Consider the following 27,824-nt stretch of genomic DNA (forward strand, 5'->3'; position numbering starts at 1 on the left):
CACGCGGAATGAGGGGTGGCTCTCCCTTCCTCCATGTGACGGTGTCGCAGAGTCACCCGCCCCCCTCCCAGTACAAATCTTCCCTCACTCTTCTCTGCTGTTTCTCTACGACGACCAGGCACACACGCGCCCACGTATTCCTGTCTAATGAATCGCACCCATCAGCAGATGGGCCTTCGAGGCACAATGAGAAACCACCATCCATTTCTTCTTCGGAGTGGGACTAACAACACCTCAAATAAATCATTATCTTCTCAAGTGCTACCTCCAGGGAAGGCGAGCAGGAGCCACAGATGGCTGGGGCTCTCTCCCTCCCCGTGTAATTATACCGAGAAGAGTGACTAAAACGCACTAGGGGACTGAAATTTTAAAAGTTTCAAAAAGTGGAGGTTTTAAAAGTAACTTTATACTTAACGGCATTACAAGCTTTCCTAATACTCAGGAAACCAAAACTGTCTCCCATAATGATCTCATTACAATATCTCGTCCATGAAGTCATGGTGAGTAGGATGTTTATGTTGTGGCAGGAACGATGAGCGACACAGCGATTAGTGACTCATTCAAGGTTATTGACAACACTAATAGCAAACCCAAACGTTGGGGCCAGAGCTTTTCTCCGAGAATAAAAGAAACAGAAAAAACCAAAGGCGATTTTATTCTTGACATTATTGTCAGTCTTCCAGGCACTTGGTCCTCGGTTATCTAAGTGACTCAACCAAAAGCATTACATGGGCTAGACCAGCCATGGGCAAACTACGGCCCGCGGACCGGATCCGGCCCGTTTGAAATGAATAAAACTAAAAAAAAAAAAAGACCATACCCTTTTATGTAATGATGTTTACTTTGAATTTATATTAGTTCACACAAACACTCCATCCATGCTTTTGTTCCGGCCCTCCGGTCCAGTTTAAGAACCCATTGTGGCCCTCGAGTCAAAAAGTTTGCCCACCCCTGGGCTAGACCATATCACGAAGGCAAGACCAAATGCCCCTTACCCAGCACAAAGTGAGTATCCCATAAATATTTTGGGGTGACTTACTAATACTACGTAGCTTTGGAATTTAAAAGAATTTAGCCCTGGCCGGTGTGGCTCAGCTGGTGGAGTGTCATCGATTCCCCGTCAGGGCATATCCCCAGGCTGCAGGTACAGTCCCTTTCGAGGTGCATATGGGAGGCAACCAACTGATGTTTCTTTCTCATATCGATGTTCTTCCACTCTCCCTCTCCCTTCCTCTCTCTCTCTCAAATCAATAAAAACATATTTTAATAAAATAATTTAGTCCTTGTGTCCTGAATAACTGGTGTCTCTTAAGTCTTGTGTCCTCCTGACTCTCATCCCTCCCCCAGACCAGTCTCCCTGAGACACCCATGAAACTCTTCTGGTCAAAACGGATTAATGGACGAATAACAAAAGGCCCAGCATTCCAGATCCGGCACATGGCCCAGCTGCTGCCTCGCCCACGCTCAGGCTTTCTGCCGTCCTATTCAATTCTCACTGCGCGGTGGGCGGGAAAAGAACGTGGAATCTGTAAACCTGAGTCTGGAGCTCAGCTCTAGTAAACTTTCAGCAAATCGAAACCTCAGTAAACTTCATGGATTCTTCTAGAAAGAATGGACACATGGTAGTACACCTTTATCTAACTCATTCATACCCAGCTCATCTATTCTGAGGGTCAAGCGTGATGCGACGTTTCTTCAGCCAGCAGTACACGGAGCAGCGCCACACAAACGGCCAGTATCAGCGCCTCCCAAACGCTAACATGCAGTGTGATCCCCGAGGCAGACCTGAGAGTGCATTTCTAACAAGCTCTGCCGGGGTCCAAGCTGCAGGTTTGGGCCACACCATGTGTAGCAAGAATACAGGTTATTCCCTCTTCCACACTTTTTCCAACCGCATGTTTTTCCACCTGAAATGACCTACCCCTTTCTCCCTAAACCCAAGACTCCAAGTTCAGCTCAAGCTCAGCCAGCCCTCTTTCTGAGTCAATGAACCACTCTAGACTACGCTGATGTCTCCTTTCTTCATTCCCACGCGTGCAATGCCTGCATTGTTTCCTGGGGGAATATTATTTCGTATCATTATTTAACAGTGTAGAAACATAACAACAGGTGAGGGTAAAAACACGAATTTTGAAGTAAACGGGTGTTTAGGAAGTTTACACCTAGTAGCCTCTATTTCACTCATAAAGTTGGAACACAGCACATCTGGGGAGAATGAGAGGAGTGGTGCGAGGAGAAATTTGGGCTTGAGAAGAGTGGTAAACATTCAACTGGGAGAAGTGAAGGCCGGAGCCAAAGAATGACCCCAAAGCATGGGCTGTGTGGGTTTGAGAACTGTGAAAAAGAGGAGACCACCAACCTGTATCTGCAACAAAAGAGAACTGAATAAGCAAATGACAGGAAGCCAGACACTGGAACACTATGCTACAGCCATTAAAAAAGACATATTTGCTCCTTTAGGAGCTCAGCAAAGCATTCACAATATTATTGAGATGAACAAAATCAGGTTAAAATATACATTTTTGCAAAAAAAAAAAGATTAAATGTACATATTTGTGTAATAGAAATGTCTGGCAGGTCATACATCAAAAGGTGAGCATGTTTTAGTTTGCAGTGGTAGTGTTCTGGTAATTTTTGCCCCTCCCCATATTTTCTCTTTTTCCTATAGTCTTACGCTATCTGTTGAGTAGCATATGGTCCCCATGAATGCAGACGTTAGCTTCTGTTTGAGGGTTGGGTCAAGGAAGTCAGAGAGAAGATTCCTGAGCTGTGTGTGTCTTTGGTCGATGGCTCTTCCTTGGAAGGCAGCGTCTAACTGTGGTGAAGAAGCAAGCTGGTATTCTGAAAACTTCAAGCTCAACACTGACACAATGCTCACTGCTGGGCACTGGGCACCTTGAAGAAATTCTGAACTTGCAAACAAATGAATTAAACTTTTATGATCCAGCCACTCCCAAGAGCTCGGTGAGGACAAGGGGTCGTCTGTGAAGTTCACTCGGCCACCTTGCAGCCGACTTGTCACAGCGTTGGAGCCTAGTGCTTCTTCTGCCACATTCACACTTCCTGTCGTCATATTTTTAGTGACTTTCTGGGACTTTCTCTGTCAGGCACATGTCAAGCAGCTGCGGGTGGCCCTGGTTGACATGCTTGTAGAGGTGCTGTAGAGGTGTTGGGCGAGTTGCTTTCCAAGGCACATCCAGTTCTTGAAATGCTCCAGGCTCAAGGGAACTCCCTAAACCTCCAGAGGCCTCCGGTACCTCCATCCACCCCCTCTCCACCCCCATGGAAATCTGAGTGTCTCATAGATTTGCAGCTTCACCCACTTTACGCCGGGGGGCAGTCTCTGTCTACAGACAACAGCAGCTTCCTGAGGACATACTAAGAGCAAGGGCAGCGAGGTGTCTTTGACCTATGGTGCCCCACTCAACCTAAACTAATGAAAGGCACGCCCAGCACACGATCCCCAGATTATAGTCCAAGCTCCGAGCCATTGCCTAAGGGCAGACAGAACTAAATTAGAGGGTAGCGGCCGCATAAAACTTGCTCAGACTAGCAGAGAACCCTGGTAGATGGTCACACGTTGCAGTCATTGTAGCGAAACTTACTGAAGCTTCTCATCATGGCTGAGGCCCTGGTGGTGGTGAGAACCCCCTGGGCATGAGAGCTGGTCTCCATGACTGCAATACATAAAGGCCTTCGCTTATGTGTATGGCACGAACTTCGTCACCTGCTCCTGGTTGGAACCATCGGCTATCCACCTCAGTGACGCCTCGGCAAAAAGCCGTCTGCCTGTGAATTTCTGGGGAGAGTGGGACATGGCGACAAATGCAAGCAGGTGGGCGATACTAGTTGTGACAGCATTCTCTACGAAGTTTAATAAAGCACCCTGAGCGCAGCTCGCTCTGCCTCACCCTCCCAAGTGTTAAATGACCACAGTTCACAGCCATCACTGGCTAAAGGGATATCAATAAAAGAGGGACCCCTTCTCATACAGAGAACTGCAGCATTCTCTCCTAGGGATGCAGACCTTTGCTTTACCATCTTTTAATTTTAAAAAAATAACACAAAAACAAAATGAACAAAATACGGATCATGAAACCAGCGCCACAATTAACACTGTATCACACTTGCTTCAGGTTTTTAAAACATAATATTAGGGATAAAGAGGAAATCTCCTTGCACCGCTCCCCTCCCCTGCCCTCCCTGGGGCTACTCCCTCCCCTCCTTCCCAAGAGACAGCCAATCTCATGAACTGGGCGTGGCTCTTCTACTCCAAGTGCTCATATTTCCATGTTGTTCATACACATTCACACACCAAATACAGTCTTTGTCCCACATGTTTTAAAAATCTATAATGAGTATGTGTCACATTTATATAGTTTGTTGTGGTTTTTGTTTTGTTTTTCATTTAACTTGGTGTTTTAGAGATTCATCCACGTATCTGTATACAGATCTGGTTCATTCATTTTACTTGTTATGTTCTAACAAATTTATACCACACTTTAATTATCCAGTACCTTTTTGAGATTCATTTAGGGGGCTTCTAATTTTTATTATTGCAAACCATGCTGCATAAGCATCCTCTACCAATCTCCTTATGCACCTGTTTAAGAGATAGTACAGGGCGTATACCTAGGAGTCCCACACTGGGTTTGGATTTTATTAGCAGGACCAAATCGTTCTCTAAATGGCAGTAGTTTCTACTGCTCGTTTTCATCACACTTGTACTGTGAGACTATTCAATGTTTGCTAATCTAATAAGTGTGAAATGATATTTCATAGTCATTTTAATATGCCTGCCCCACATGACCGCTGAAGGTAAACATCTTTACATGACTGTTACAGTTTTATCTTCTGCAAAATACCTGTTCAGTCCTTCCGCTTTCTAAAACACCGTGAAAAGGCACTTCCTGTGCTGAGGGTGTGAATGGACTGGGAGTGCTGGGGTTATGAACAGCTGACAGAAGAATAATGCATTCGGGAACACGAGAACCGAACCTCAAGCTGAGGTTCGCCGCAGCGTCACAATTTTGCTGGTGAAACGAATGCTTGTTACAGGTTACATGTTCCTGTTGGTTAAGGGATGTTTTAAATCCTGTGCAAATTATACTACAACCTATGATTCATGATCGTGAGGAAAAAGGAGGCGCTGGAGTCTCTGGCTTAAAACAAAGAAGTAGCATCCATTTTCACTTATGTCTAAAGAGATCAAAAAACAAAGAATTGTACTCCAGCCTTCCTTCTCCAGACAGCCTGGCAAACACACACACAAACAGTGATGATGACATCAACTCTGAGTCACCATCAGAAAACAGAAACAGTAATAAACAGAATTATTCATATTTAAATATCACAAATAACCCCAGGGAGGGCATGTATATTTGGGGGGTAAGAATTTTTCTAACTGTAAAATTGTAAATCCTACTGCTTGTTCTTAAGATAATTGAACTGGCAACGTTTTGGTGCATGGGATGAAACTTACTCACCCAACTGAGCCACACCCTCACCCGTCATGCCTGGGCTGTGGGCTCGATCCCCAGTAGGGGGTGTGCAGGAGGCAGCCAATTGATGTTCCTCTCTCACATCGATGTTTCTCTCTCTCCAAAAAAATTTTTTAAAGACTTTAAAACTACATATCACTATCACAGGGCATTTGCATCTTATCACGCGCAAGGGAAATCTATAAAGTCTACATATATTCTTTATGTATCTGAAAGTATCTGAAAGCCGACCACTATGGAGATGCCACAGATCATGCGCGTCTGCAGGAGCGTGCAGGACTGTCCCCCAGCCAAAGGTAACTGCGTATTGAGGTCACTTCTTGAGGAGCTAGATGACCATATCAGCACCAAGAACACAGTTAACCGAAAGACCTTTAGAGCTGGCTTTGTAATGGGGTTTTGTCCTCTTATTTGAACTTGGATGTGTTTGAAGTACAGGGAGTTCAAACCATTTAAGAAACAATCACAGTCCCAGAAGGAAGCACACACCACAGGACCCGTGCAGTTTGCGTCTCTGTCCCCGCCCCCCCCCCCCCCCCCCCCGCCCGGTTTTGTGTTTCTCAGCTGTGGCTGGTCGTCACCAAATCTCAGGTGCAGAGACGGCTTCTGCTGCCCCAGAGCTCCCTCCCTCTGGCACGGTCCCATCCACCATGTGCAGGGCTCTCTGGCAGCCCGCACCCCCCTCCCCGGGCAGTAGTGATAGCAGTTGCTCTGTACCTTCCTTGGGCAACAGTAGACAAGTGCTTTGGTTTTAAAAGCAGACATCAACCTCCTTCCTTGTAACTCTGAAAAGGGCTCCTGGCTTTTCCCTCTGTTGGAGGAAGCAACCCCCTCCAGAATGGTGATAGCCTCGAGCTACACTGTGTGTGGCGCTCCCAGCACTGGCACCTGCCGGCCAAACCTCTCCAACAACAGACATGATGGAAAGGTCTTTGCGGACCTCCACACCCATATGCAGGAAAACTTGGGGCGATCCTAGGACCACTTGGCTCACTGTCTTAAAGGGGCGGTTGGGTCCTCATCCACGTGTGACAGCTGTGAGGAACTACCTCCCTTCTGCCTGTCCTGGGGCCTCTCCTCCGTTGACACTGGCACAGCTAAAGGCACCTCCCAGCCCACACCTACAAAATAAACAGTCACTTCGTTCCAAACACTCTAGACCTGGTTTTTCTACGGCAAATACTGACCACCTGTCAGGCCTAGAGACCAATGAACAGTCACGGTCAGGTGCTTAGACCTCCTTGGTACCAAACTCTAACCGACTGAGCCAACCGTAAAGAAAAGCGAGGAGAACTTAACGGGTCCTGAACCCTGAGCAGTGGCCTTTTTAGTGCCGCACTCCACTCAATACAAACGTATCCCAGGTTGCTGGGTACCTGGCCGGGCAGGTAAGAAGCTAATGGCACCAAAGGTGGAGTGCAGGGATGGGGAAGCGGGGAGGCGGGATTTCTCGGCGAGGGATTATGTTCCTGCAATTCTTGGTTAGAACGGAAGAAGAATTTTCTCAAGGGGAAAGTATTACAAATGAAATCAGGCATCCTGGTGACTATTCTATTCTCTCTGTTTTAAACACACTTTTGTAATTTAGCACAAATACTTTTTTTCCCTCGTAGGAAAAGTACACTTAAAGCTAAAACAAACTTAACAAAATACTGCATATTTATCAACTGAGAACTTGCTTTGCTAGAGGAAGAACTGACGTCATCTGTCAGTCCATTTGAACAGCTCTCCTAGCTGGTGATGAAATCAACTGAACTTTCAAACATTTCAAAGGAAAACAGAATCCGTAAGTCCACCCTTACCTCTCCCCACCCCATCTTCCGATTGAGCAGTTGCCTTATGCAAGGTTTAAGCAACCGATGAACTGTACTTCTCTCAGAATCTCTAGCATTACATATTAACTGTAATTATTTACCTGTCTGCCGGCCTCACCCCACCCCACTAGAATACAAGCTTCATAGGAGCTTTGATTTGTCCACCATTGTAGCCCCTGCTAAGCACACAGTAGGCACTCAAATATGTGTTGAATGAAGAAGTAAAATGGTTGACTCATAGTAAATACTAATAAAAGGATTTGTGAATAAAATGCCTTTAAGAATATTGGGAGAGGTAACTGATGTCAAACGGACCCTTTAAGCCGGCAAAGGAGTAACTCTTGCCTGGAAAAGTGTGCTTGCAGTGACCTTGAGCGCGGGGAACCCAGGCTTTTAGTTGGGGTGTGCAAGTGTTCTCTGGGAATTCTGTACAGTGAAGAAGTGGTTCCATTTTATAATCACACACTGAGATGACACTATACGACTTACTCAGTCTCAACCAACACTGGCCTCTGGGTAGAATGGCCCAGAAGAACTTAAAAAAAAAAAAACAACAAAAAACCTATGCATTGACAACCTCAGGAACAGGAAGCCCCTGGAATCCAGTGAAAGGCAGTAGGCAGATGCCCAGAGCAGAAGGAGGTCGCTCCAGCGCGGAGCTGTCCTGACCGGCGGCCAGCGCGCTCCGCTGTCTCCACTCCAAGGTGACAGCCCGCAGGTTAGAGCAACAATTCGCTGTTGCATTCACAGTGGCTCACAGGCAACGACAGAATTTTCATGCCTTAGTAACAGGCTGGTCTGATGAAGTAGCCCCACCCCTACCTCCCAACTCTCCACCCCCCCTTCCCCCCCCCTCCCCACCCTCCCCACACAAACACACTCGAGGGGCGGGCTGGGTGGGCCTGGGGAGCCGCCAAAGTTGCAGGGTCTGGGGCGTCAGGCGGCGGGAACTTGGCCTGCTGGGGGAGCCAGCCCCCGCCTGGGGACGGGGGTCCGCAGAGCTCTGCGTCCGGGCCCGGCGGTGGGGGCGGCGCGGGGAGAGGGGGCCGACCGGGGCGGGGGACAAGGGGCACAGTCGGGGCGGCGGGGACTCACCTGCAGCAGCACGGGCCAGCAGGAGCACAAGTACTCCTGGGCAGGAAGCACAAGTACATCTGGTAGATGCCCATCTCCCCCACCACCTGGAAGGCCTGCTCCACCTCCATGGCGGGCCGTGCCCTCCCTCCCCGCACCCGCACCCGCACCCGCACCGGCTGGGACTCGCGGCGCCGCTGGGGAGCGCGCGGGGCGGGGCGGCGCGGAACCCCGGGACGGGGCGCGGGGCGTGCGATGGGCGGGAAGCCCGGTACCCGGCCGGCCCGGCGCTTCCTGTTACGGGTTGTATCCGAGACAGAAACAGAAACGGCTGGTGCCCGCGGCTCGGAGAGGAAGAGGAAGTGGCTCCCCGAGCGGCATCCTCTCTGATGGAGAAACCGGGAGCCGGGAACCGCAGCTGGGGCCACCCCCGGCCCCCGCTTGGGGGCGCGGAGGCGGGAGGCAGGGTGGGCGACCTGGTGGCGGCTCGGCAGTATGTGTCCTTTTGTGTGAAGCAGTTTAATGTGAGGAGGGGGGAGGGGGCGTTCTAGATCCTTCGCGGAAGAGGGCTGTTCGGCGTTTCTTCCCCGTCCTACCGGCCTTGCACAGCTGATAGCTTCGCTTATGCAAACGTGCAGGAGGTGCAGAGGGAGCGGAGAGGAAGGTTAACCTGCGGGACAGCGGCTCTGGCTGCCCAGGTGTGTGGGTGGGTGGGAAGGTGAAGAAGATGAGGCAGGGCCGCCTGCCGGGCCCCTCATTCCCCCACCTCCTGAGGCTGGTTTTGACAGCTGCAGAGTGTTCCAGCGTCCAGGCCATGGCCCCCAGTACAATACTGGGCGGAGGAGGCGACCCGCTAATGTTCTAGCCTCGATTTTACATCCTTTCTGCCTGCTGACCAGGTCTGGATTTGGCTGTAGGATTATGGTAGTTTAGTAAAACGAGTTGGAAGTGTTTGGTAAAACTCTCCTTGAACCATCTGGACTCCTCTTGCTTTTCAGGGTGAGCCTCTTTATGACAGAGATAGGTAGGTAGGTAGATATCGCATAACGTTGCGGCTTTGTGCTCTTGAATTACTTTATTTTTTTTTCTAGAAACGTTTGCTCATCTTTTTCTCTTAGGGTTTTTAAAAATCATGCTCTATTTGTATTTATGACCCATTTTTCCAATCTTAATATTGTTCATTTTTATTGTTCTGTTCTTTTCCGTCTTACCAGGTATTATTTTTTAAAGAACCAGTTTTGTGATTTTCCTATCTATATATTTTTTTTGTTTTCTATTTTATGGATTCTATCAATTCTTTTTTTTTTCTCCTTTTGTTACTCTGTCATTTTCTTCCTAGTTATATGACTTGAAGGCTTAGCTTACTTGCTTTCGATTTTCTTCTTTTAAGAATAATTATTCTTAAGGCTATATGCATTTCTTTCTGGATACTACTTTTCTGTGTCTCTCAGTTTTATCATGTAGTACTTCCATGTCTTTAGTTTTTTGGGTTTTTTTTTTTTTCTTTTAGAGAGAGAAGAAGGGAGAGGGAGAGAGAAACATTGATCAGTTGCCTCCCACACTAGCCCTGAGGAGGGATCAAACCCACAACTTAGGTATTGAATTCTGGACGCTGGAATACAATACTTGGTGTACCGGACAACACTCCAACCAACTGAGCCACCCAGCCAGGGCATTACTCCTACATTTTTAACATCCACATAACTATACACTGTTTCAGTGTTTACAGTAATCTAACATATCTATTCTCTTTTCAAACTCATAAAAACTTACACAAGACCCAGGAGTGCTTTATCTGAGAAAACTTAGGGGGACATGAAAATGCCGTTCTGGAAAACTTGGATAGGTGGCTCAAGAAGTGATTGTTGTAGTGTGAAAACACCGGTGGAAGCGATTTGTGTGAAGTGTTTTAATAAAAAACGTCTATTGTTAAGAAAAATTATCGGGCACTTGGAAGAGGCCTGTATGTCCTTCAATGCAGTAAGGAAGCCGGGATTATTTAATTCTGTAGGGGAACTTATCTGTGTTTGACTTTGCTATTTGCTATGAGTTAGAGCCCAGGTACTGTGCAGTTATGTGTAAATTTGTAGATTTTTGTTTGGTAGAGATATAAATGACTATACTCAATAGAAAAGATCATCTATTATTTCATTATCCCGTAAAACATTAACTCGTTTTGTATCTGATCTAGCAATCTTATTTTAACATTCTAGGTTTTTGGTTTTTGTTTTGCCTTGAAATAACCAGTTCCTCAACTGCTCTTAGAATCAGCTTTACCATCCTACTAATTCTTTCATTAATTAAAATAAAATCTCTGACATGGGTTCTTTCTATATTGGTAAGAGGCACATTTTTAACTTTTGAAACTTTTTCTTTGACATCGTGATGTGTAGGAGTGAAAAAAATTATAAGCTAATATAGGACCTATAGATAAATTAAGTAAAAATTGGATTATTTCATCTTATTCCCTAAAAGTGTATATATTTTAAGTGGGCCCACGTATAAAGGAGTTGGTTATTGCGAGAACAGAAAGTACAACCCGGGTGGTGTCAGGATGAGGTCTGATGGTTGCTAGAGGCTAGGTATGTAGTGCTAAGGAGTTTGAAATTTTTCCTACAGGTGATGGGAACCACTGGTGTGCCATAAGCTGGAGGAGTGTGATTTTTAAAGATGATTTGACCGCAGTGGGAAATACATACAGCACCAGTTGCAACACTGTTGTAATGGCCCAGGCAGGCCTCAGACCCAGTGAGGGCGTGAGGGCTTATACCAGAACAGTGATAACAGGGATGGAGAAATAAAGTCAAATTTAAGGTAAAAATTGATAGTGATTGCACTTTGCAGAGGCAAAAGAGTAATGAAGAATGACTCCTAGGTTTCTGGCTTCAATGACTGGGAAAATGGGAGTACTATTAACTGAGACAGGGAACATAGAAAGTGGAATAAGTTGGTGGTGATAGGTTGGAGGGCCTATGACTGGAATAATGGGACTGAGAGGTATTCCTCTTTTATTTTAAAATTTTTTTTGAGGAGTTGCTTTATTTTTATTTTTTAAATATATTTTTATTGATTTCAGAGAGGAAGGGAGAGGGAAAGAGAGAGATAGAAACATCAATGATGAGGGAGAATCACCTATCGGCTGCCTCCTGTACGCCCCCTACTGGGGATCCAGCCCACAACCCGGGCATGTGCCCTTGACTGGAATAGAACCCGGGACCCTTCAGTCTGCAGGCTGATCCTCTATCCACTGAGACAAACTGGCAGGGCGAAGTGTTGCTTGTTTAAATGGTCACTACCCCTTTAAGATCCTGCCCTTCCCTCTTAACCCACCCAGGCCCAGCTGGATTTCCGTGCCCCAATTTACTGTCATTGCCAGAGCTTCTGAGCATGCGCTGAAGGCAGAGCTGGACTAACCAACGCTCTCCTGAGGCTCAAGGTATTGCATCTGTGGCTCTCAGCAAAGAGCTCCATTTTGAGAGCACATTTTCCCCATCTAAGCATTCTTTTCTCATTTTTTCTCTTAAGTCTTTTCTACCATAATTTTACAGTACCTGTCTCTTTTATAACTCAAGAGTAATGAACATCTGGGGTTTTTTAAATAGTAAAAAAATTATAACACAATGTTTAGAATAGGGTATCTATCCAATACACAGTTTGGGGGCTATAAGAGGAAAAAAGGTTAGCTTAACTTGGTGAACTACATAAAGCTTTGAAGCAATTATACTCAGTCATTACAGTTTTATACACCTAACCACTGTGTCCTGTCTTTTGCTTCACAGCTAATGTGGTGTCTCAGAAGTCTACTGAAACTTGCTGTGCGAGATAATAGACTTCACGTATGTTAAGTGTAGTATCAGATCCTTTGGGAATCAGTGTTGTACACCAGCCTAAATGTACCTGGAGTTACTGTCTTTTTAAGAAATCTGAAGAATGTTGTTCCTTCTGCAGGAACCTTCATGCTGAGATGACCCTAGATTGTTAGTATGTCACAGCAAGATGCCTTAATGAAGGTAGTCAGAGTGCAGATAACTGCCAACCTTAAACTAATATAAACACAGCAAATACAAAGGGAAAAATCAGATCACAAGGAAGCCAGATTCTGTGGGTAGATTTCTGGGAGGAAGGAGCAAGAAGACAAAGGGAGGAGAAGCAAAAAGAAAATGGACTTAGCAGTGAGATGGACATGTCTCCACCATCTCGCCGCTCAAACTAACAACAATCATTCAAAAGCCATCCCTAAGTTGGTGAAATATATATATATTAAAACAGATCAAAGTTTAATGGGGAGAAATAGGCCATTTCTATATCTCAAACCTTAGCAATAAAAGAGTAGGAATAAAGATAGGTCTAAAATTCAGGAGTTACAGTAGAGCGATATGAAATATGGGGGAAATTATGTTTGAGTTTAGATGCTTGAGTGTTTTGTTTGCTAAGAGTCCAAATTTACATGTTGTTCAAGAGGCACTGAGCTTAGATAATAGGACATTCATTTAATTCAACAAATTCATTCCTGAGTGCCCAACTTTAATGAAAATGTCAGTGTTGTTGTTGTTGCTGTTATTGCTGGTGTTTCTTACATGGGAGAGTTGTACAGCTATGTAATACAGGCCAAAATGGTGAATTTACTATACTCAGGGATCAATACATTGAGGCTGTGATTTGATGGGGTGGATGAAAATGTGCCCTATAGAAGGAGAAATGCCTCAACGCTCCCTATAATTGAAATCTGGATGCTTCTGGAACAGCCTGAACCTCTTTAGTTGGTTGAAGTATTGCACAAAGAGGATGGTAACCTGTGTATCAAGAGTCTTAGCTCCAAATGGACGGTATAAACTAAAACCAGCAATCCACATTGCTTTCAGAAAATAGGAAGCCAAAGTCGATTTCAGAGATTCAAGTCTGCTACACTTGACCTACTCAGTCTCAGAAAGAGGGGTCGCCAATCCTAAACCATTCTGAAACTCCTAAGTATTACAATTCGTTCAACAAAGGCTTGCTGAGCAGCTAGCTCTACTGGGCATTGTTTTACAGCATTAAACTGGCAAGGCTTCTCCCAGTCCCTGGCGCTGCTTGCATTCCAGAGAAGACTTTCTTCTTGGCCACAATACTGGGTGGGATGGGTGGGGCGAGAGCCAGGAGAAGGAGGAGGAGTTGTTGGCTATGGAAATTACACGCTTGCTGCTCTGTTATCTGATCATGAAATCAACCCCAAGTCAACACATAACAGCCTGAATCAAGTGGATTAGATTATAAAGGAGTCTTTATCATCCATTAAGTCTTCTAAGGGCTCTTGTCCCTGTGTTTATCGGCTGTAAGAAGAATGTAGCCAAATCTTGTCTCCCAATAGTGAAAGCCACTTTGTAGAAAGTTACATGAATGCACAAATTCACAAAGAGAATTGTCATGATTTTCAGAACCAAATGAATCCCTAAGGTGCTGGCATACAGCTATTTGAGCCAAAAGATCGTATTACATTTTAAACCATATAAACTCATCTTCTTCTTCAGTCTTCATTTGCATGAGAAAAGTGTCTTATTCTCAGCCAAAGGAGCAAATCAAATCCTCCTGTCAATTTTCTGTTCCAGCACAAGATTTCGAATATTCTGTCTCATTTTCCTCTCCCACTGGGCTGAGATTCTTCCTTTAACCTTTGTTAGTCACAGGACCTTCTGCCAATCTAATGAAAGCTAATGGTTTATCTCAGGAAAATGAGATGCTGGAGAGGGTGCCCTCCTACCCATAGACACTGTTAATGTCATTTTTTAAAAATCGCTGAGTCCAACTCCCACATTATAAACATGATCGATGAAGGCTACAGGAGGTTAGATAATATATTTACTGAAAGTCACACCGTTGGCAGAACAACACATAAAACCAAGTTCTCAGAAGTGTGTGGGCTTTTTGTTTGGTTGGTCGGTTGGTTGGTCTTACAATCTGAAACCACTCTCAGGTATAGGCCCTGCCTCTGAACTTTTTTTTAAATCTGGAAATACTAATATAAAACAACAGTATCTTTGTAACATATTTGTGCTCTGGTTCCTTTGTAAACAGAGTAAATAGGTCAGTTTTAGGGTGGGGCTGTCGCTGAAGAGGCACTTCCTGTCTCCCAAGCCAGGACGCTAGTTGGGATATGTAATAACTCAGCAACGTGGCTACAAGCACAGACCCATGAAGAGAGAGTTCTCATCTGTTGTGTCTGAGGCCAAAGAATAGACTAGTGTAGCTTTTCTTTGTGGACTGTTCCTTACTCAACAGCCATTCTGCCTTTGACCTGAAAAACGGCCGTCAGGCATATTTCTTGTTGGTCTGTGAGAGGGTAGCATATGGCTAATTACCATTTACACCTTCTGAAGTGCTCTAAGGATCCACTAAGGGCTGTTTTGTCTCTTTGGTTTACTGTTCTAGCACTTTTTGTAGACAGAGCAGTAAATGGTTTTTTGGGGGGGTGGTTTGTGGGGGGTTTTTGGTTTTTTGGAGGTCCCTTTTAATTTCAGATGATGGAGAGGATGATCTGTGTGGGCTGCTAATGGATTCTCAGCCTGGTGTGTTCAATGACCGTGTTCCTGATGTGTCACTGTCATCACCGTGTCCTCGTGACCAGCTTTCCTTTTCTTCCCTCTCCCTCCCAGGGGAGACATGTTTATGGAGGACAAAATAAAGCGCTAAGGTAAGTGAAAGAAGAGATTTTCAGAGCAAAATGTCCAAGACAAAACATGCATTCATACAGATGAGAATAAAGATATTTGAGCTGTTCTGTGTTTATGTTTTTATTTTTAAAACATACCCTGTTTATTCCCAACTCTGTGTGGTTTTGTGAGCTAAAAATGTGCTCTCTTGCAAGGAGATGGGTGTCTCTTGAAACAACATATAATGGAAAGATTTTTCATTAATTTAGTTTTTAATTTGTTGGGTATTAAAATACAGCTGGTAACTAGACAGCACTTGAGCAGAGAAGTTTTCTATTTGGTGAGTGGCTCGCACAGGGAGTAGGTGTTCTGACCCAGATGTTCTCTTTGAAGCTGGATGGAGCTCTCTGCTGTCCCTGCCAACAGGTGACCAGCTGGCACCAAATATAAGCCTGACAGCTTGGGGCACTCAACTGAGACCCACGTTTCTATTTTCCTTCAGGAAATAGCTAAAAACAAGATCTCCAATTCTCTTACTGGCATGGGCAGTGCAGAAATAAACGAGTTTTCAGTTAACGATCCTAAATAAAAATAGGTCCAATCATTTATCATTTTAACATTTAAAGTTGGTAGAAGTGTTTTAGGAACTAAGGTAATATATGGACTAAAATTTTGTGAGCCCCATTAGATCTTCACCATATGAACAAACTTAAAAAGCTAATAATATGGAGATTTCAAATTTGAAAATTCAGCCTTGAGATCAGTCAGTGTAAGTATGTTGAACATACGGGAGACCTATACCTCCTTGAGGGGGATGCAGAGCTAGGTGAGAAGACCCAGGCCTTCTCCTTAGACCCTACATTGCTTGCTTTGACTGAGACTCAACATAGCTATGATAGAGACTTTCACAAATATTTTACATCGCACCTGAACTTTAATGCTTTTAATTAACATTGCTTTTATAGTTTTAAGGGTTCCTTAAAAAGTTCCCTTTGCCCTAACTGGTTTAGCTCAGTGGATAGAGCATAGGCCTGTGGACTGAAGGGTCCCAGGTTCGATTCCAGTCAAGGGCATGTACCTTGGTTGCGGGCGCATCCCCAGTGCGGGGTGTGCAGGAGGCAGCTGATCGATGTCTCTCATTGATGTTTCTAACTCTCTATCCCTCTCCCTTCCTCTCTGTAAAAAAATAAATAAAAATATATTTTTTTAAAAAGTTCCCTTAAAGGATGGTGAAAAGGAGAGGGGGGAAGATAATATGGCCAGCAATTATGAGAGGTCTGCCACAATAAGGCTCAGCCCATTAGACCTTAGAGTCAGATGGGCCAACAGGCAGGTGGACCTGACATACCAACCTGTTCTCAACCTGATCATCCCTCAGCCTTAGCCTGCTGCTCTGTTCTCAGGGACCTAGAAGTCCTGTACTTTTTACCAACAACATCAGTGTGGGGCAGAAAGGTATCTGGAATTCTGCACAGTCATGCCTTCCTCCTGCTACCCCCAGCACCTGTCAAGGTCACTTCAGGATTATACATCATGTATAATGTTCCCAGGACAATTCTAAAATACTTCCACGCAGGGAAACAAACGTACAAAGTTGCATGAAACAATCTTTTACAGAAAAGAGGCTGCAGGACTGGTTATAGCTTTTGGAGGGTTAGTGGGGGGGGAAAAGAACTTTTACTATGATTGCTTATTTCTTTTTTTATATCTTCCACTTCTCATCAAAGTCATTTTTTCCTTTAAATACATGAGCATATTTATAATAACTTCTGAAGTCCTTGTCTGCTAATCTGCTAATTCTGGTATCTCTTCATTTCTGGGTTATTTCTGTTGACTGATTTTTCTCTTGGTTATAGGTACCAAATTCCTGCTTCTCAACTACAATAATCTATAATAATAAAAGCATAATATGCTAATTAGACCAGACAACCTTCCGGAGGAAGCTGGGGCTGCGAGGGAAGCCGGTGCTGGAGGAAAGCCAGTGCCAGCAGCTGGGGGAAGGAAGGCCTCCTCTTGCACGAATTTCGTGCATCGGGCCTCTAGTATATAATAATTTCTTACCGAATGCTAGAAATGGTGAGTTTTTATTATTGAGCACCAGATTTTGTTGTCTTAATGGAAGAGTGGTAGACTTTGTTCTAGCAGGCGGTTAATTTACTTGTGCATCCACTTGACCTTCGAAGCTTGTTCTTAAGCTTGTTTGAGGTGGGTTTGGAGTAGTCTTTACCTGAGGACTAATTCAGTCTTCTGCACAGGCATGGCTCCAAGAGCCTTGAGCCTGCTCCAGGTGTTCACAGTAGGCTCGTCCCATTTGCCTTTTCTGTATCCTGGAATTGCTTTCTGAGATCACCAATGACTTATCATCCAAAGGATACTTTTCGGTTTTCATCTTCCTTGATCTGTTGTTGGTGGTGGCATTTAACATTGTTAACCACCCCACCTTCTTGAAACACTTCTGAGATGTCTGTCTCTTGACATTCTCCTTATTTTCCTCTTAGTTTCATAGCTATTTTGCTGGTTCTCCTTCCACCCTTTGAATATTCCTTGAGCTTTTTTTTCCAGCCATCTTCTAACTTTACCCTATAGTCTCTCTTTCTCCAGGGGATCTCATGCTGTCCCATTGCGTCCACTACCATCTATTTACACTGAAGAAACCACGTGTGTGCATGTACCACTCAATCCCAGACCTCTTCCGAGCTCAGACTCCTCCATTACCAACCACCTCTTCAATGTCTCTTCTTGGATACTTTGAACACATCAGGGTCTAAAGATTCCTCATGAATCCAGCCCTCTGCCCACACCTGCTCCTCTCCCAAGGTTCCTGTCTCATTGAAAGGCACAATCCAGTTTCTCATGTAAAAAAAATCTAGGAGTCATTCTTGAAGCCTCACTCCCGATGAATCTGAACCATCCCATACAATTATTTTTCCTTCTAAGTGTCACTTGTTTGTGTCTCCAAGATCCTGGTTGGTCCTGCACACCAAGCATGGTTCTAGAGAGGAAGAGAGGCCTGGGACATGCTGCGGAGTGTGGCCGGCAGCCAGAATGCTTTGGAAGAAGCAGAACATGTTCTATATCCTCGGAGAACAGTTAGACAGGAATCAGGAAACCTGGGGAGGTGACAAGGTAGGATACAGGGTGCAGCAGAAACCTGGGTGAACCTCTAACCATAGGTCAGATGGACCCAGAATGCATCAGTAGATTCCGGGGTAGATCAAGTCCAGATTAATCACACTATAGTACCTTGTACAAGATCTCAGCGTACACTGTTGGGAGAGACCCCCCAAAAGTGACTGAAATCACATTTCCAACTTTCAGAAGAATGGAGGCTTACATAAAAAAAGAAAATATTCTGTTTCTTTGTAGAGGAATAAAAGTCATACCCAATATATGAACTACATCATTGATAACTACATCATTGATAAAGACGATATTTAAACTAGGGCAAATGCAAAGATTAAGTAGGTTCTGTAATGAGGGAATCTCTATTGCCACCAACCTCACCCAAGCCACAATCAAGTCTTGCCTGAATCACCCCCTAAATGTTCTCACATTTACCTCCAATAACCACTCCACACCAAAACATGAGTGATCTTTTTGAAATGCAAATTTTATCCTATCACTCCTCTGTTTATAATCCATTAACAGCTTCTCTTTGCCCGTAGAGTCCAAATTCAGTTACCAGGCCCTCCAAGGCCCTGTGCTCTCTGGCTAGTCCCCTCCAGTCCTCTCTTCTTCATTCTCATTTTGCTCTCTATGCCCTGGACTTCTTTCACCTCCAGCTAATTCCACAGGACTCCTTCTGCCTGGATCACACCCTTCAGTCCCTCTCCACACACACACCAACCTGACCAACTCCTAGTCATCCTTCACTTCTTTGCTCAATTGCCACTTCCTCTTCGAAATCACCTTCCCTTGTCCATTTCAGTCTGAGTCCTCTTGGGAGCCACTCTCATTTGCCCCATGTCATAGCACTTCACCACCACTGTGTTCTACAAGGGCATGGCCAGGGTCTCTCCTAGCCTCCATGCCCAGGACAAAGCCTCCCCGCCCCGCCCCCATGGGGCTGTCTGGCATAGAGAGGGCATGCAGTAAATGTTGGGTGAAGGAAAGGAGTCCAGAAAACTCATTCCCACCAAAGTATTCTGTGATCATGGTCCAAAGTGCTCCCTGGAGGGTGGAGGATGTCCAGATAAAGTTCCCAAACCTAAAGGAGTGCACTCTCCTGGTAAAGCTCCAATGACCGGCCTATTTCTTAGCCGGAAGCTTTCCAGCTCCTGACACCTCAGGCTGTCCACCTGGAGAAAAGGGAATAGAGGAGTCTGCCATTACCCTTGAATCCCTAGGTCATCTGCCCCCTATCTGTCTCTCTGACTTCATCCTGTTTCATCTCTCCTCCCCTCCCACTGTGCTCAACCTCTTGCCCACCTGGGTCCTTTGAGTGCTGTCCTTCTCTGTGGGATGCTCCCTTCCCCGCCACCTTGCTCTTTACAAGGTGAGCTCCTTTGCAACACAAATGCCACTTCCCAAGAGAGGCCAGCTCTGCTATTCCCTGTCACTGCACGCTCTGTCTCGTCATAGCACTTAGTCACACATGGCAATTTATTTACTGGCTTTAGTTTATCCCCTTTACTGTCTTGTTCATTGTGTTTCGCCAGATCTAGCACAGTGCCTAGGGCATGGTTGGTACTCAACAAATATTTGTTGAGTAAATGAATTAATGTTTATAATAGGCCATGAGCTGATCATTATAGTTCTTAACTATCATATCATACATAGCTTGACAAGGAAAACTGGAATGCTCTGGTTAACATTATGGGGGCTTGGTGAGCCAGACTTAAAGTAAATCTGAAGGCACATCTGGATGGAGTGCTAAACTAGAGGTGGAGGGATATTGGGAGGTCAGGGAAGGACAAGGGGGTGGAGAATCCAAGGCTAGAGAGTGGGATAAAAGGTAAGGAGAGGAAAGGTGAGGGAGCACCTAACCCTTTGATATGTGTTCTCTTAAGACCTTTGTCTTAGAGATTTCTATTTTCCCTGCCTTAAACCTGTAAAAACTAATGTGATTGAAGGGGGAAATGCAGCCTCTCGGTTAAATTTGGCATGTCATTGGGATCCTGTCTTGGTTTTCTTTTGCTGCCATAATAAATTGCCACAAATGCAGTGGCTGAAAACAACTTCACAGAGAAATTCACTCTGTGACAGCTCTAGAGGGCACGGGTCTGAAAGGAGTCCCAGGAGGCTGACCTCCAGGTGTCAGCAGGGCTGGGTCCTTCTGGAGGCTCCAGGGAGAGTCTGTTCCCGGCCTCTTCTGGTTTCTGGTGGCTGCTGACATCCCTTGGCTTGTGTCACATCTCCCCATCGCCTTTTCCTCTTCTGTAGTCAGGTCTCCCTCTTCTTCCCTCTTAGAAGGACACTGGCATTGCATTTAGGGCCGGCCTGGGCAGCACAGGATAATCTGCCTGCATGGAGGCTAATCTTTCTGTATTAGGATCCTCTCTCAATCGCATCTGGGAGGTCCCTTTTTGATATAAGGTAGCATTCACGGGTTCCAGGGACTAGGACAGTGATGGCGAACCTTCTGAGCTCGGCCATGTCAGCATTTTGAAAAACCCTAACTTAACTCTGGTGCCGTGTCACATATAGAAATTTTTTGATATTTGCAACCATAGTAAAACAAAGACTTATATTTTTGATATTTATTTTATATATTTAAATGCCATTTACCAAAGAAAAATCAACCAAAAAAATGAGTTTGCGTGTCACCTCTGTCACGCGTGTCATAGGTTCACCATCACTGGACTAGGATGTGGATTTCCCTGAAGGCCATTACTTAGCCTATTCTGGGTCCGTTTCAAATTTGAATGTCTATCATACTGGCTCTTTTCTTTAAAAAAAAAAAGTTTGTTTGGTTTTGGTTTGGTTTATTTTTGGCACCCTAGAAGGTTTTTTGTTTTTTTTCTTAAGAGCTCTCACAATTTCCAATGCAAATCAAACCTCAACTCTAAGTGTAGTGCCTCTCATGCCTCACAGACCCAGGCTTTGTTTTTACAAGAAAAAGAAAGTATGTTGTAAAACAACAAAACAACTTTAGTTTTGTTTCACATCTGGCCTCTCTTTTGAAAGCCCCTCCTGTGAAACTCAACTTAAATAAATATTTATCTGATTCCAGTTTTTCTGGAGATGTCGAAAACAAAACGTGGCGAGATTTCTGTTCGGCCAAGTGCTGAGCGACAAGTTTTAATATGTGTCTGATCTAAACAGATCCAGACCTGCTCGCCCAGGCGAAGAAGAAATTCACTGCAGGGCGTTTCTGCTTTTCTGCTTTGACTCAACAGAACTGGTGCTTGATGGTCAGCTTGCCTTTAGGCCTTTATCTACCTGAAAACCTGGTAAGTTACCTATCCCCCGGGGAAAGTACTTACTCTTAAGGAAAGAACTTTCATGACCATTCCCTGAAGGCACATAATTTGGAGCCTGATTCCAGAGCCGGGAGCTGCTCTTTGAAGGAGACCGTAGGTTCTGGAAAGAACCCAGTCTTCTCAGCTCAGTTGCCATAGGCATAGCAACTTTCAGGCCAATGCTGTCCGAACATTATGCTTAAATACATAACTTAGAATAAAAAAATTTGTTTTTAAGTAGTAATAAAAATAAATACATAACTTAAATATTTTAGTAGCCACATTAAAAACAGCAGAAAGAACAGTGAAATGCATTTTAATGTTATAGTTTATTTAATCCCATATATCCAAAATATCATTTCAACATGAGTAAATAAATAATTGAGAGATTTTACATGCTTTTTTTTTCCCTTCCTCACCAGAGGACATTTTCTTCATTGATTCCAGAGAGAGAGGAAGGGAGAGGGAGAGAGAAAGAAACATACATCGATTGGTTGCTTCCCACACACACCCTGACCAGGGATTGAACCCACAACCTGAGCATGTGCCCTGACCGGGAATTGAACGGGCGACCTTACAGTGCACAGAACAACACTCAACCAACTGAGCCACACCAGTCAGGGCACAGCATTGTTCTTGGCAAGTGGAGTTGAGGCAACGCAATCATCCATTACTGGAACTACAGGCCAGTAAATGTATGTGAGGGATGCTAACCTTGGTGAAATGATTGCAGTGTGCCAGGATGTCTTCTAAGTACCTGCTGTGTATTAACACAATTGCCCTCACGGCAATGCTACATGGTATTCATCTCATGCAGAAGAGATTCAGATTAAGGCAGAGGTTGTGCGGACAATGAGGAGGCAGGGCTGGATTTGAACCCAGGCATCTGGCTGCAGCAGCCAAGCACTGAACCGCCTGTGGCACGGGGCTGCCTGCCGTCTGTACTGTGTCTCTTCCTGAGACCTGCCCTTGGTCTGACCATTCCCACCTTCCCAGCCAGTCCCTTCTGCTATGGGCCTTCTTTCCCTCTTCAAGGGGAGACAGCTTCGTGTCTAATGGATGGAAACATGTGTTACCTGGGCTCTGAATGATTCTTCTCTTATAGTGAGAGGGTGTCCTCCCGGCCTCTCTGGCCTTCAAGGCCCTGCTGTGAGGACCCGGGGCCTCCAGCAGCCTCTTCCCTAGTCTCCTGAGGTTCGTTTTCAAATAATTCGAGACTGTCTGGTGGGTCCCTCCTGTGGGTCCCTTTCCCCTGCCGTGCAGGCACCCAGTCCTGACAGGACCTTTCAGAGACACGCGTGGTGCCTGTCCGTCCGCCAGCCGGCTTTAGAGCACGTGAGTGTCAATCATTACCCTGGGCTGAGGACTCAGGTCTGACCTGCACTAAGATCCCAGACAACTAAACTCTGGAGTTGTTTTTCTTATTTTTATAAAAGTTTCTAATTTATATAGGGTGTCCCCAAAAATGTATACACACACTTTGAATAATTATAAAGGCAGTGTTTACTAAAATACATTTCCTTTTCAAAACTGAGCTACCAGCTATTGAAGTGTGCACACATTTTGGGGGGACACCCTGTATGTCTCTTGTCTCTTGCAGGTTTGTCTCTCTAAACCTGGTCAGCACGTGTCCCCCTTTGCAGCGTTCTCAACTGCCTGCCACAGATCCGATGGCCCGTCCTGGTAGAACTAACTGGGCCTGAAGAAGTGAGCAGGTCCTGAGCCAAGCACTGAAGGATTGCACGAGCACCGTGCAAACTATTTTCAAATTTAAATTCAAACGTTTGTTGAGTCATTAAGTGCCACACTGGCCTGCACTGTGCTGTTTCTTTCTTTAAAAAAAAAAATATTTTATTGATTTTTTACAGAGAGGAATGGAGAGGGACAGAGAGTTAGAAACATCGATGAGAGAGAAACATCGATCAGCTGCCTCCTGCACACCCCCTACTGGGTATGTGCCCGCAACCAAGGTACATGCCCTTGACCAGAATCGAACCCGGGACCCTTGAGTCCGCAGGCCTACGCTCTATCCACTGAGCCAAACTGGTTAGGGCTGTGCTGTGTTTCTTACCTCATGCCCAGGACCACCCTGCAAGTGGGCAAAAGTGTCCCCATTATGCAAACACAACTCAGGGCCAGTGAGGGCCTTGCCAAAGGTCAAACAATGAAAAGGATGCAGAGTTGGGATCAAGCCCAGGCCTTTTGGCACAACTTCCGCCAAGTCCTCCATTCCTTTTGTTGTTGCTGAATTGCGGGCGCTAAATTGCCAGTTAATTAACCTCTGCTTAAATGGTACTTGATTTCCCTTTTTTCTAAAAACAAGTTACTTATCATTGGAAACTCTTTCTGACCTTAGCATATTCAGTGGCCTAGTAGAGATTAATTAGCAAATGGACATTTTTTGCCAGGAAAAAAAAATCGCTTTATAACAAACAATTACAACTCAGTTCGTTTCAAACAAATTTCCACCAGTCTGGCAGTGCTGTCGGGGGAGGAGGAGCTGCTACCTGATTTAGCAGACACTTACTGGACCCTTTACAAATAATAGCTCCCTCGTCCCGCAGTAGAAACTGATTATGTTCCCTACATATTCCAGACGAGGAGACTGAGATTTGTAAGTCGAACAAGCAAGATTTGAGCCCTAGAAGCGTGTGAGTCCAGGGGTATAAGCACTACACCACTGTTCCTTCTTTGCTAACTTGTGTTCTGTGCTGTGCCAATCAAAGCAAAACCATAGCTCAGAAGAGGGAATAGGAACAGGGAGGGGCCAGGAGACCCTTCGCTGGCAGCAGAAAGGATCCAGCTGTGTGTGTTTAGAACACCTTACACCAGAGGTTCTCAACCTTCCTAATGCTGGACCCTTTAATACAGTTCCTCATGTTGTGGTGACCCCCAACCATAAAATTATTTTCGTTGCTACTTCATAACTGTAATTTTGCTACTGTTATGAATCGTCATGTAAATACCTGATATGCAGGATGTATTTTCATTGTTACAAATTTAACATAATTAAAGCACAGTGATTAATCACAAAACAATATGTAATTATATATGTGTTTTCCGATGGTCATAGGTGACCCCTGTGAAAGGGTTGTTCGACCCCCAAAGGGGTCTCGACCCACAGGTTGAGAACCGCTGCCTTACATCTAACTGGAGCAGGTTGCTAAATCAGGGAAAAAATATTTCATAAAGAAGTGGATTGATGTGTCACACTTGAAGTTATGAAATGGAAAGAGAAAAAGAGAAATGCATTTTGCTTCTGCGTTTAGAGTTCAGAGGATGAAAAATAACCTCAATTCTACTTTTGTCCACAGAGGGGAGCAGAGGGTTACAAAGGCCCCAGGCTCAGCACAGTCTACTCCAGTTCTTCCCTCCATTTCCACTTTCTCTTGGTTCCAGCCTTAGGATTAGTTAGTTCACAGGAGGAAGAATGGGGGTAAAACTAAAGAGATGGTGACAGATTAGTTCACACGTTTTCAAAGGCTGATGAGAAAGAGAGTTTCAGAGAGGATCACATGGTTGTAAGGAACAGAAATCCACCAGTTTCCTGGAAAATCCCGACAATCCCAGAAGCCCCAGGGCTGGGTCTCTCTCTTGGCATCTCTGCTGCTCTCCTCTCTCCCCTCAGCCCTCCCCTTCCTTTTTCTCTCTCTCCGTGTCTCTGTGTCTCGCTGCACCTCTTCGCTCTACCAATCACTTCCTTGTCCTCCGTCTTATGGAGCATAAACTTCTCCTCGGAGCATTAGCTTTTGTGTGATTTCGAATCAGGCCGACATCAGAGCCTCCCTTACCTTCAGCTGCACTGCTAACCCGCCCACACTCTCAGGTTCCCAATTCCTAGTTCCTCGAAGATCTACCCGAACGGCCCATCTTTACAACGCAGGCTGCACAAGCCACAGGCTGGTCTATACACTGGTGGCCTTTGGGCAAGCTGTCCATCATGTGTCAGCTGTCCAATCAGTATAGAAAATGTGTGCCTCAGCTCCAGGGACTGGGTGGAGGCGGGACTTCCTCTTAGAAGGCATGTGGGTGGACAAGCTCCACAAGGAGCCCAGTGCCAGGCGGGGGAAGCTCACTGCCTGGAGCCACACTTTAAGAGCAACTTCCGAGTGTGTGTCGCTGACCTCACTGCACATTAAAAAGCAATCAGTGTCCTTATGGTCCGTCCAGAACAAAGTCCTTTGGATGGACTCCAAGGTAGATGCTTCTGATCTTAGCTTCAACTCCGGCTGAGCAGGCTGGTGGAGATGTTGAAGGGGAAAACCTGCCACTTTCATCTCTGATGGTGTAAGTAAATGGCCAGCTCACCATGTGTGACCGGTCTTCAGACCAGCTTCCTCACCCAGAGACACAGATTACACAGCAATCTCTTCCTCAAAGGAAGACGTGAGAACTCGGTCCGCACTGGAGCGCTTCTCTAGCACCTGGCTCATGTTAAGCTCTCCATCAATGGGATTTGCGAGCAGCTAGATCCCTTTTCCCAGGATATCTATCCTTCAGGGCCTATACATTTTACGGAGAGGAGGCCATTAAAATAGAGACTTGGTAAGTATGGTCTGCATTCTACTAACTATTTACTCTCTGGCCATCTTTTGATACCCTCAACCCCAACAAGAACAATGGAAAAAGAGAAAACCTCATTCTCAATGAATCAAACAACCATGTTTTCAGTTAGACGGCTTAGGTACGAACAACAAAAATCAGTTCTTGCAGATACAGGCAGGAAAATGATACGGAACAGATGTTGGGCTGCTCGCTGACTCACTGGGAGAGCTGGAGAATCCGGTCAGGAATGACCAGGAACAAATGGGTGAGGCAGTGAGAGCCACCACCACGATCGACTGCACCCCTGGAACTGCCTGTGGGGAACCCACTGCTGCGCTGTGAATAGTGGCGTCTGGGCCGTCCCACCCCCAGCATTGCTGGCCTGGGAACCGCTGGGGCTGCTGCAGAAATCCATTCTCCACTGCCCCTGCTTCTTCTTTTTTAAGCCTTTTTTTTTTTTTTGAGTGGTTTTAGATTTACAGAAAAACTGAGAAGATAAAGAGATTGTCCAATTACCTGCTGCCCTCACACATGCATAGCCTCCCCCACTATCAACATCCCCCACAGAATGGTAGGTACATTTGTTATATGATGAGCCTACACTGGTGCATCATTATTCCCCGAAGCCCGTAGTTGAGATTAGGGGTCACTCCTGGTGCTGTACATTCTATGGCAGTGATGGCGAACCTATGACACACGTGTCAGAGGTGACACGCGAACTCATTTTTTTGGTTGATTTTTCTTTGTTAAATGCCATTTAAATATATAAAATAAATATCAAAAATATGTCTTTGTTTTACTATGGTTGCAAATATCAAAAAATTTCTATATGTGACACGGCACCAGAGTTAAGTTAGGGTTTTTCAAAATGCTGACACGCCGACCTCAAAAGGTTCGCCATCACTGTTCTATGGTGTCTCTCTTTATAAGGCACTAATCCCATCAGACCAGGGCCCCACCCTCATAACCTCATCTAACCACAATGACCTCCGAAGGGCCATTCTCCAAATCCCATCACACTCAGGGGTTGGGGCTTCAACATATAAATTTTGGAGGGACATAAACATTCAGTCTGTAATAGGTACTATTTTCAGCAATATTTATGAATATAACATTTTCTTTTTTCTCAAACTTTGAGGGAAAAAGTCATGCATCTATCCATTGATTAGGTGGTTATTTTCTAATTTTTATTTATAGATTTGAGAGAGAGAGAAACCTCGATTTGTTGTCCCACCCATTTGTGCATTCATTAACTGATTCTTGTATCTGCCCTGATGGGGTCAAACCTGCTAGCTACCTTGGCAAACTGGAATAATTCTCTAACCAACTGAGCTACCCGGCCAGGGCCTAGATGATTATCCTCATTATTTTGGAGCATCCACTGTGTGCCACACCTGTGCTCTTTCAGGACTCACAGAGCTCCCTGCAACCCAGTGTAAACATCCCCTCACCTGCTTTCTCACTGGCTTCCATGATCACCTATTCTTTTTCATGCGTACTTACTGAACAAATTTCCCAAGAGTTTTTAAATACCTTTTTTTCTTAGATCCCCACCTTTCTTTTAATGTGGCGCAGCAAACAGAAAAGGACAACTGCTTTGCGCACCCCATGCTTCCCAGTGTGACTTCCCAGCAGCTCTGTCTTTGCAATTAATTTTTACCTCCTCAAAGGAGAGGCCCCCTCTGCCCACAGGTACTATATTTGGCTGTTAGGTGTTTAATAATTAATTGCTTAGATTCACAATTTTTCTCCTCATTAATTCAGCAGGCATCCAGTTCACTTGTAAGAATGATTCTGATTTCTTAAATGGCCACACTCTGCCCCCAAAAAACATATATTTTAAGCGCATGTCTACATAACATT

General features: G+C 45.1%; 1 protein-coding gene and 1 long non-coding RNA gene across 2 annotated transcripts in view; one reads left to right on the plus strand and one right to left on the minus strand.

The window, feature by feature from the left end:
• SLC22A15 (solute carrier family 22 member 15) overlaps window positions 1-8,520 on the minus strand; it is a 20,830-nt gene extending 12,310 nt beyond the window's left edge. Inside the window, exons 1-2 of the mRNA XM_023746861.1 lie at window positions 8,494-8,520; window positions 8,411-8,446 (exon numbers count right to left, since the gene is read on the minus strand). Coding sequence (XP_023602629.1) covers window positions 8,411-8,446; window positions 8,494-8,520 — 63 coding nt within the window. The remainder of the gene's footprint in view (window positions 1-8,410; window positions 8,447-8,493) is intronic.
• Window positions 8,521-8,767: 247 nt separating this feature from the next.
• Window positions 8,768-13,471, plus strand: LOC102419577. Its single transcript, XR_002827035.1, has 3 exons — window positions 8,768-8,882; window positions 11,724-11,825; window positions 12,169-13,471. It is a non-coding gene; the product is annotated as an uncharacterized LOC102419577 (long non-coding RNA).
• The last annotated feature ends 14,353 nt before the right edge of the window (window positions 13,472-27,824 follow it).

Source organism: Myotis lucifugus, unplaced genomic scaffold (genome assembly GCF_000147115.1).
Source record: "Myotis lucifugus unplaced genomic scaffold, Myoluc2.0 scaffold_744, whole genome shotgun sequence".
Taxonomy (NCBI): domain Eukaryota; kingdom Metazoa; phylum Chordata; class Mammalia; order Chiroptera; family Vespertilionidae; genus Myotis; species Myotis lucifugus.